The 11,092-nt window shown below is 50.7% G+C and overlaps 1 protein-coding gene across 1 annotated transcript; it reads left to right on the top strand.

The window, feature by feature from the left end:
• Positions 1–10,209: 10,209 nt before the first annotated feature.
• On the top strand, positions 10,210–10,527 carry LOC135442951 (feather beta keratin-like). Its single transcript, XM_064703222.1, has one exon. The coding sequence runs from the start codon at positions 10,210–10,212 to the stop codon at positions 10,525–10,527; it is 318 nt and encodes a 105-aa protein (XP_064559292.1).
• The last annotated feature ends 565 nt before the right edge of the window (positions 10,528–11,092 follow it).

Raw genomic sequence — 11,092 nt, 5'->3', positions numbered from 1 at the left:
CATTGGACAGCAGAGGAGGTGGCACAGGGATTATTACTGATATCTAGCAGGAGAGGCCTGGAATATACACACGTTTAGAATGTTGGCAATGGGACAATGAGGGAGAGAATGTGATGGAAGGGGACACACTTCATCTCCAATAGAGCTACAAATCCCAAATGAGCCTGATGTGGCTGTGGGGGAATGAGGCCCCTCTTGACAAGATACCCACAAACCACAGCACACCAGGGACATTGGGTGACTTCCCTGTTGAAAACCCACTGTCCAAACCTTTGGTCATGTGTACAGCCCTCCAAAAAAATCATGATCAACATACTTTGGTCTCTAAAACCTGCATTTAAACGAAGCCAGCAATGTCAGATGGACACAGACTCAAAAGTAGTACTTGAAACTGCCGAGTTGTTGGATGGAAAACACTCCCCACCTCAGCACTCACCACTCTGAGACAACCAGGAACTGTGGCCTGCAAAATGCCCCAAGGCCATGGGACAAGGCTGTCCCGCCCCTCCAGAACCAGCATAAAAGCCGGCTCAGAGCCTCTCTCCCTCACACACTTCTCCTGAAGCCTTCTCCTCCTACTCCTGCAGACTACAAGGTGAGTCTCAAGCCCCTAACCCTCCTGCTCCTGGCACCCCTGGTTCTTCTCTTCCAGCACGCTCAGCCCCAGCCTCTGCAGCCCTCACACCTCCCCACAGCCCCACTACAGCCTCCAAACTCCCCCACCCTGCTGATACTCCTGTCTTTGCTCCCCCACACCCCCTCCTGCCTCACCCTTTTCTCTTCCAGGCACCCTCCACACCACACCCATGGCCTGCAACAGCCTCTGCACTCCCTGCGGACCCACCCCGCTGGCCAACAGCTGCAACGAGCCCTGTGCCCTGCAATGCCAGGATTCCCGTGTCATCATCAACCCTTCCCCTGTGCTGGTCACCCTGCCAGGACCCATCATGACCTCCTTCCCCCAGAACACCGCCGTCGGATCCACCTCGTCGGCTGCCGTGGGCACTGAGCTCAATGCCCAGGGACAGCCCATCTCTGGTGGATTTGGCTTTGGCCTTGGCTACGGCCTGGGAGGCCTGGGCTGCTATGGCAGAAGGGGCTATGGCTCCATCTGCTAAGGGCCCTCAGCACCACCCCTGACACCACCAGCTCTGCCCTCTGCCAACAGCTCCTGCAAACAAAGCACCTCTACTCCCACCTCACACCGGATTCCTTCAGCTTCTTCTTTCTCAACATTCTTTCAATTCAATAAAATTTTCCTAATCACAACATGAGTTGTTTCCTCTTCTTTTTCAATTGCAGTGGTTTTGCATCCTCACTCTGTGCAATGCCAGCACTCAACAATTATGTGGGATTTAAAGGGAGCAAAGAACATTTCCCAGCAAATATTTCCCCCCAAAAACAACTAACGCTGACATGGGAAACAGGGGAGAAGGGAGATCTTCCAGAACATGACACAAGGCCATCACCTCATCTACCAAAGGCTTTGAAAAAACAAGTCTGTCCTGGGCACTGCTCTGACAAAGTCACTCTATGTCAGCATACACTTGAAGAATTCTCTTCACAGCAGCACTCTTGAGTCCTCGCAGTGAGTAGAGAAGTAACATCATGCACTTGAGCTGGAACTCCTCAGTGCAAATGCTTCCATCCCCGTGCTCAATGAGGGCTAGCAGGAGCAGGATTTCCATGACTCTGGTCAATTCAGTTTTGGTCCTCCAAGATGAGGGACCCCATTGCCTCTTACACTCTGGGACCATCCACACACACTTGAAAATTCTGCCTTCCTTTGCCCATGGAATTCCAGCAATTTTCACTTGTGCACGTGCCCTCTTTCCCTCCATGTATGCAGTGCTGAGAACAACTGGACTCCCACACGCTGGTGACACATCCCTGCCCAGCCTTGTCTCCTCAGAGTTCCAGCTCTCTCAGCCTCTAGCAATGATTTTCCAGCCCTTGCACTATCTGGTGGCCCTCAGCTGGTCCACTTGTGCTTCTTCACATGTCAAGGCCAGAAGTGTCCACATCACTCCACATGGGATCTGATTCAGTGCTCTAAAGAGGGAAAGGGCTACCTGTCAGGACTTCAGGTTGAAAAATTTCTGAAATCTGTCTTGGACACAAGTGACGCGGATTGTAGTAATTCCCCACTGTGACCTGCAGCTCACTCTGTTCTCCACCAGCACCACAGGGTCCTGCTCAGAAAAGTCACTTTTCAGACTCTGAGCCCGCAACATTATCCAGGGCCCAGTGCAATTCTTGTCCACATGCAGACCTTCACATTTCCATTGCCTGAACTTTGGGAGATTCCTTTAACCCTTAGTCTTGAGGACGTTCTGAATGGTGAAACAGACAAGTAGTGACTCAGCCACTCCATCACCTGCCAGCTTGCTGAACAGGCAACTCTCTCACAGCTGACAAGGAATGGAAGAGTCCAGGCACTCACACCTGGCACAGATGCAAAACCCAGACCAACCTGGGATACTTTGGGGCGCCCTCCACAACACACCCACAAAGCCAAAACCATGAGTTCTATAGGCTGACCTCAGTGATGACACCCCACCTCTGCAAATCTTGGTCACATCTTAAGTCCCCTTTGACACACACCATCAACACCAGTCTTTGGTTTCAAATTCTCACACTGTAAAGGAGGAATGACTGTTGTGGCAGGAGCAGATCCTCATGCACAGCACAGTACAAAGGCCACACCAGCCTGACATGGCTGCAGTGGAATGGGGACCCTCTTCACAGCACACCCAAAAACAAAACAACACGAATGCTACAGAATGACCTCACTGATGACACCATATTTTTCTTAGGCTTTTGTTGTACATTTTGGTTTTTCTGACACACGTCTTCCAAACAAATCCTCCCAAATACCAACTCTCACTTTAAAGCTGACACCAAGGTCAGATGGACACTTCCTCAAGAGAAGGACATGACACTGCAGAATTGTGTGCAGGAAAACATTCCACACATGATGACTTGCAAGGCTGTGTCAGACAAAACTGATATTATGGCTTCAATTCAGGTACCTCTAGAGAGTAACAAGGTCAACCCACTTTTTCTGTAAAATGAATGTGTATAGCTACATCAGTTGCTCCTCACAAAGTTCTTCCCCTTATCCCTCACCAGCTATGGATGGACCAGCACAAGACCTTGTAGAGTATGAGGCATCTGTAAATCACAGGAATTGCTTTCCCATCACTAGGGGAAAAGGCCTGAAATATAGAGGTGTTTAGGAATTTTGCAATATGGTTGGGAGACAGAAAATGTGATGGAAGGGGAGCTGTCACCTGTCACACCCAGAAGAGCTGCAAAGCCCAAACCAGCCTTATGTGGCTGTGGGGGAATTAGTCCTATCTTCACCACACAGCCACAAAACCACAGCACATCACTGCCATGATGATGACATCCCACCTCTCCAAAGCTTTGGTCATGTCTTCAGCCTTCCCAGAGAAACAAAATTAACAGCAGCCTTTGGTGTCTAATACCTGCATTTAAAAGCTGCCACCAAGGTCATGTCCTCAAAAGCAGGACATGACACTGCAGAGTTGTGGGGAGCAACACAATCTGCACCTCAGCACTCACCCGGCCTGCAAAATGGCCCAAGGCCATGGGACAAGGCTGTCCCACCCCTCCAGAACCAGCATAAAAGCTGGCCCAGAGCCTCTCCCCCTCTCACACTCCTCCTCAAGCCTTCTCCTCCTGCTCCTGCCCATAACCAGGTGAGACTACTCAATCCCCTGATCCTCCTGCACCTGCACCCCTGGCCCCTCTCTTTTCACATGCTCAGCCCCAGCCGCCCTCATGCCTCCCCACAGCCCCACAACAGCCTCCACACTCCCTCACTGCCCCTTGTTCTCCCATGCCCCTGCCCTGCCTCACCCTTCTCTCTTCCAGGCACTCTCCACACCACATCCATGGCCTGCTACAACCGCTGCAGTCCCTGCGGACCCACCCCGCTGGCCAACAGCTGCAACGAGCCCTGTGCCCTGCAATGCCAGGATTCCCGCGTCATCATCAACCCTTCCCCTGTGCTGGTCACCCTGCCAGGACCCATCATGACCTCCTTCCCCCAGAACACCGCCGTCGGATCCACCTCCTCCGCTGCTCTGGGCACTGAGCTCAATGCCCAGGGACAGCCCATCTCTGGCGGATTTGGCTTTGGCCTTGGCTACGGCCTGGGAGGCCTGGGCTGCTATGGCAGAAGGGGCTATGGAAACATCTGCTAAGGGCCCTCAGCACCACCCCTGACACCACCAGCTCTGCCCTCTGCCAACAGCTCCTGCAACTAAAGCACCTCAGCTGATGGCGTCTCTACTTGTGCATCACACCTGTTTCCTCATTTTCTTCTTTCTCATCATTCTTTCACTTCAATAAATTTTTCTTGCACCACACCCTGAGTTGCTTTCTGCTATTTTTGTATTTCAAAGTTCTCCCATCCTCACCCTGTCCAATGCCAGCACTCAAACATTATGCTTGATGGAAATGGAGCAAAGAACATTTCTGTGCCAATGCATCCCCACCAGGAACAAGCAACACAAAGACATGGGAAACAGGGGAGTGGGGAGATCTTCCAGAACATGACACAAGGCCATCACCTCATCCACCAAAGGCTTTGACACACTAATTATCACCTGGGCACCGCTCTTACAATGTCACGCTATGCTGGCATACACCTGAAAAATTCTCTTCTAAGCAACACTCTTGAGTCCTCCTCATGAACAGAGGAATAACATCATGCACATGGGCAGGAACTCCACAGTGCAAATGCTTCCATCCCCCTTGCTCCAGCAGGCCCAGCACAGTCAGGATTTCTGGGATTATGCCCAGTTCAGTTTTGGACCTCCAAGAAAAGGGTCTAGATGGTCTCTTACACTCTGGGACCATCCATGCACACTGAAAAATACCTACTTTGCATGTCCATGGAATTCCATTGATCTTTACTGGTGCACATGCCCCCTTTCTCTTCATTTCTGCTGTGCTGAGAACAGCTGGGTTCCCACACACTAGTGACACCCCCTGCCCAGTCTTGTCTTCTCAGAGTTGCAGCTCTCTCAGCCTCTCTTCTAGCAAGAATCTGCCAGGCCCTTTAAGTGTCCGGTGGCTCTCAATTGGTCTTTGTCCACTACCCTCTTGTGCTTCTTCAGCTGTTGAGGCCAGAACTGTCCACATGGCTCCACTTCCAATCCCACCAGTGCTCTAAAGAGAGGAAGGGCCACCTTTCACGAATTCATGGCAACAATTTTCTGAAATCTGTCTTGGACACAGGTGACACTTCTCTGAAGTAATGCCCCACTGCAACCTCCTGGCCTACCTGTTCTCAATCAGCACCACAGGGTCCTGCTCACAAAACCCACTTTTCAGACTTTCAGTACACAGCATGACCCGGGACCCAGTGCAATTCCTGTCCAGATGCACAACTTCTCATTTCCCTTGATTGAAATTTGGGGGGTTTGATTACCCCTTAGTCTCAAAGTCCTTCTAACTCATGGAACAGCCAAGTGGGGCCTCAGACACACCGACATCTGGCAGCTTGCTGAAGAGGGAACTCTCCCACTGCTGACATGGAAGGGAAGAGTCCAGGCACTCACACCTGGCACAGATGCAAAGCTCAGATCAGCCTGACACAAATGGGATATTTTGGGATCCCTCTAAATAACACACCCATACACTCAAAACCATGAGCTCTACAGGCTCACATCACTAGTGACACTCCACCTCTCTCAAAATCTTGGTCACATTGTCAGTCCTCTTTGACACACACCATCAACACCAACCTTTGGTTTCAAATACACACACTATAAAGGAGGAAAGACCACGATGGAAGGGGCAGCTCCTCATGCACAGCACAGCTAAAAGCCCAAACCAGCCTGACATGGCTACAATCAGGAATGGAATCCCTCTTCATAATGTACCCAGAAATTAAACCACAAAATTGGCATAAAATTATCTCACTGATGACATTCATATTTTTCTTAGGCTTTTGTTGTATATTTTGGTTCCTCTGACACACATCTTCCAAGGAAACCATCCCAAATATCCACACACCTAAAAGCTGACACCAAGGTCAAATGGACATGGCCTCAAGAGCAGGACATTACACTGAAGGATTGTAGGAAGGAAAACACCTCCCACAGTAACACTAAAAAGCCCATGCCAGACAAACATGATAGTACAAATTCTGTTCAAGTACCTCTAGAGTGTAATAAAGTCAACCCTCACTCTTTCAAAAATAAATGTCCACAGTTCCTTCAACTGATCCTCAAGTCTTTTTCTTGGCCTTCACCAGTTTTCCTTTCTAGATTTCACTCCAAGCCCAGCAATGAGACCCCAGAGCAAGAACTTGCTGGGCCCAGCTGAGATGAGTGCTACGGAAGAACCAACACAAGACACTGGACAGCAGGGGCAGCATCACAGGGACTGGTTTCTTACACCCAGCAGGAAAGGCCTGGAATATAGATCGGTTTAGAATGTTGGCAATAGAACAGGGAGGGAGAGATCATGATTGAAGGGGAAACACCTCATGCCCAGAAGAGCTGCAAAGCCCAGATGAGCCTGACGTGGCTGTGAGAGAATGAGGACTCCCTCCACAAGACACGCACAAACCACAGCACACCAGGGACATTGGGTGACTTCACTGTTGACACCCCATTGTCCAAGGCTCAGGTCACGTCCACAGCCATGGTCACGTCCACAGCCCTCCACAAAAAACATCATCAACAGCCCTTGGTCTCTAATACTTGCATTTAAAAGCTGCTGACAATGTCAAATGGACATGCACTTAAAAATAGGACCTGACACAGCAGAGTTGTGGGATGCAAAACCCTCCCCACCTCAGGACTCACCACTCTGAGCCAGCCAAGAACTGCAACCTGCAAAATGCCTCAAGGCCATGGAACAAGGCTGTCCCGCCCCTCCAGAACCAGCATAAAAGCCGGCCCAGAACCTCTCTCCCTCACACACTTCTCCTCAAGCCTTCTCCTCCTACTCCTACCAACAGCAAGGTGAGCCTCAAGCCCGCAAACCTCCTGGTCCTACACACTTCTCCCCTTGTTCTCCCACACCCCTGCCCTGCCTCATCCCTCTCTCTCTTCCAGGCACCCTCCACACCACACCCATGGCCTGCTACAACCGCTGCAGTCCCTGCGGACCCACCCCGCTGGCCAACAGCTGCAACGAGCCCTCTGTCCTGCAATCCCAGGATTCCCGCGTTGCTATCCAGCCTTCCCCTGTGCTGGTCACCCTGCCAGGACCCATCATGACCTCCTTCCCCCAGAACACCGCCGTCGGATCCACCTCCTCCGCTGCTCTGGGCACTGAGCTCAATGCCCAGGGACAGCCCATCTCGGGCGGATTTGGCTTTGGCCTTGGCTACGGCCTGGGAGGCCTGGGCTGCTATGGCAGAAGGGGCTATGGCTCCATCTGCTAAGGGCCCTCAGCACCAGCCCTGACACCACCAGCTCTGCCCTCTGCCAACAGCTCCTGTAACCAAAGCACCTCAGGTGATGACGTCTCTACTTGTACCTCACATCTGATCCCTTCAAGTTCTCTCCCTTGCCTTTTAAGTCTTTCACCTCAATAAAGAGTTTGTGCACCAAATCCACTCACGTCTCCTCTTCTTTTTGCATTTGAACGCTCTCACACCTTCACCCAATGGGGTGGATGGCAAAGGGGTGCAACACCTTCCTAAACAAGTAGAATCCCAACAGTAACAACCAAGACTGGCACAGGAAGCAGGGTTGAGTGGTGATCATCCAGAACATGACAAAATCACATCTCCTGCCATACCAAAGGCTTTGACACAACAATGCTCTTCTGCTCATTGCTCTGGAAAAGTCTCACCATGCAAGCATAGCCTTGACATGATCTCCTTCCATCAGAACTCTCAAACCACACAAAATCACAATAACATCCACTCTCAGAGAAGCTCAGGAAGTGCTGCTGGGGTTTAAAATCCTGCTGGTCAAGGAAGAGTACCCAGAGAAGGATTCCCAGAACCATGGACAGGTCAGGTTTTGACCTCCCTGGACACAAAGATTCCTGCACCTCTTCCACTCTGCAACTGTCCTCACACTAAAAAAGGCTTCTCTGCTCTGCCCGTGGAATTTCATCTGTTTTCACCTGTGCCATTGCTGACTTTTCCTTTGCATGTGCAGCACTGGGAACAGATGTGATCCCTCAGCTTCACTCCCTGACATCAGGGATTTACACACACTGGTAACAACCCCCATCCAGCCTTGTCCCCTGGAAGTTCCAGCTCTAAGTCCCCTGTGAAGAATCCTCCAGACCTTTAAATATCTTGGTAGTCATAAATGGGCCTTGTTTCACTAAGTCTGTGGGCCTTCTTCCCTAGGGACCCTAGAATTGCTCACACCAACTCACATAATTTTTGAGGATGTTGAACAGTTTTGGCCTCATGGATACAACTCTTGAGGTGCTTCATTTGAAGTTTGACTTCTGCTAGACAATTGGATCACAAGGTCTCAGGTCATGTTGTTTAAAACTATATAAATAGAGCAGTCCACCTCACTGACCATTTACACCACCAGTTCATCCTTGCATAGTCTGCAATGATGCAGTAGGTGACACTGCCAAGACATTGCGAAGAGGTGGAGGTAAACACCAGCCATGGTTCCCTCATCATCCACGGTATGATTCTTTTTTTCTGTATGCAACAGAGAGGTCTCTAAGACAGGATTTTGCCCTCCAAAATCAACTCTAACTGCTCCTCACCACCTTGTATGAGCAAAACTTGGAAACGCTTTATAGGGGAAAAATTGTCCCCTCCATGTGTGAAGAAGCAAGGTCCCTGGAAATCTGTGGGCAAGGTAGGAGGGAGTAAATGCACTGGAAGAGGGAAGTTCTAATGCCTGGCACAAAGCCCCGAGCAAAAAGACATGGCTCTAAAGGAATGGGGTCCCTCTCTCAAATGCAACCACGAACCAAAGCACACCTGTCCCATTGGCTGACATCATTTATGACATAACAATTTTTCTAGGCATTAGTGGTTTATTTTGGTTTCTGCGACATGCACCTTCCAAGCAAACCCTACCAAATACCAACTCTCACTTTAAAGCCGCTGCCAAGGTCAGATGGACTCGAGCACAAGAGCAGAACACGGAATTGCAGAGTTGCAGGAAGGAAAACAGTCCCCAGCTCATGACTAGCCATCTAGGCTAGGAAACACTGATGTTATGATTTTCATTCAGATACCTTGAGAGAGTAAAAAGGTCAACCCTTTTGTTATGAAAATGAAACGCATTATGCTCTTTCAGCTGTTCTTCACACGTCATCTTCTTATCCTGCAGCAGATTTCCTTTCCAGGTTTCACTCAGAGCCCAGCCATGGGACCCCGCAGTGTGACCTTGATGGGCCCAGTGGAGATAAGTGATACAGGATGAACCAATACAAGACATTGGACACCAGGGAAGGCATCACAGGGATTGTTTTCACATCTCCAGCAGGAAAGGCCTGGCATAGAGACAGGTTTAGAATGATGGCAATGGGACAGGGAGGGAGACAATGTGATGGAAGGGGGCACCCATCATCCCAAGAAGAGCTGCAAAGCCCAGATGAGGCTGACATGTGTGTGGGGGAATGTGCACCCTCTCCACAAGACACAGACAACAGCACAGCAGCGACATTGGGTGACTTCACTGTTGACACCCCACTGTCAAAAGCTTTGGTCACATCCACAGCCCTACACAAAAAACATCATCAAAAGACTTTGTTCTCCAATACTACCAGCATTTAAAGCTGCTGACAAGGTCAGATGGACATGGACTCAAAAGTAGGACATGACACTGCAGAGCTGTGGGATGAAAAACACTCCCTACCTAAGGACTCACTGCTGTGAGACAAGCAGGAACTGTGGCCTGCAAAAAGCCCCAAGGCCATGGGACAAGGCTGTCCCACCCCTCCAGAACCAGAATAAAAGCCAGCATAGAGCCTCTCTCCCTCACACACTTCATCCGAAGCCTTCTCCTCCCAACAACAAGGTGAGCCTCAATACCCTGACCCTCCTGCTCCACCTGCTCCTTCATCCCTGGCCCCTCTCTTCCAGCACGCTCCGCACCAGCCTCAGCAGGCCTCACACCTCCACACAGCCTCAACACTCCCTCACTCTTCAACATCACTGCCCCTCGCAGCCCCACATCGCTGTCTAACATTGTCCTCTCTTTTTCAGGCACACTCCACACCACACCCATGGCCTGCAACAGCCTTTGCAGCCCCTGCGGACCCACCCCACTGGCCAACAGCTGCAACGAGCCCTGTGCCCTGCAATGCCAGGATTCCCACGTCATCATCAACCCTTCCCCTGTGCTGGTCACCCTGCCAGGACCCATCATGACCTCCTTCCCCCAGAACACCGCCGTCGGATCCACCTCCTCCGCTGCTCTGGGCACTGAGCTCAATGCCCAGGGACAGCCCATCTCTGGCGGATTTGGTGGCTTTGGTGGCCTTGGCTACGGCCTGGGAGGCCTGGGCTGCTATGGCAGAAGGGGCTATGGAAACATCTGCTAAGGGCCCTCAGCACCACCCCTGACACCACCAGCTCTGCCCTCTGCCAACAGCTCCTGCAACCAAAGCTCCTCAGCTGATGGTCGCCCTCCTTGTACTCACCCTGGATCCCTTCAAGTTCTCTCTCTTGCCTTTTGAATATTTTGCCCCAATAAACTTTTCCTGCATCAAAGCCTCACACGTTGCCTCTTTTTTTTGAAGTCCAAAATCCTCACACCCTGACACATGGGCTGGATAGCAAAGGGGCACAACTCCACCCTAAACAAGTAGAACCCTAACAGTAACTACCCAGACTGGAACAGGAACCTGGGTTGAAGGGTCACCTTCCAGAACATGAAAAAAGACATCACCTACCATAACAAAAGCTTTGCTCAGTGCTCCACTCCTCATTGCTCTGGTTAAGTCTCTCCATTCCTGCATACCTTTGACAGTATCTCCTCCCATCAAAACTCTCAAACCACACAAACAATCACAGAATGATCCCATCTCCGAGAAAATTGGCAAGTGTAGCAAGGAATTCCATCCCCTCTGCTCAAGGAAGGCTAGCCAGTGAAGGATTTACAGAATC

This window comes from Zonotrichia leucophrys, chromosome 2 (assembly GCF_028769735.1).
Source record: "Zonotrichia leucophrys gambelii isolate GWCS_2022_RI chromosome 2, RI_Zleu_2.0, whole genome shotgun sequence".
Classification (NCBI taxonomy): domain Eukaryota; kingdom Metazoa; phylum Chordata; class Aves; order Passeriformes; family Passerellidae; genus Zonotrichia; species Zonotrichia leucophrys.
This window is presented reverse-complemented; position numbering and strand designations above follow the sequence as displayed.

Coding starts and splice junctions, on each gene's coding strand:
- LOC135442951 (XM_064703222.1), top strand. CDS start 10,210: ATGGCCTGCAACAGCCTTTGCAGCCCCTGCGGACCCACCCCACTGGCC.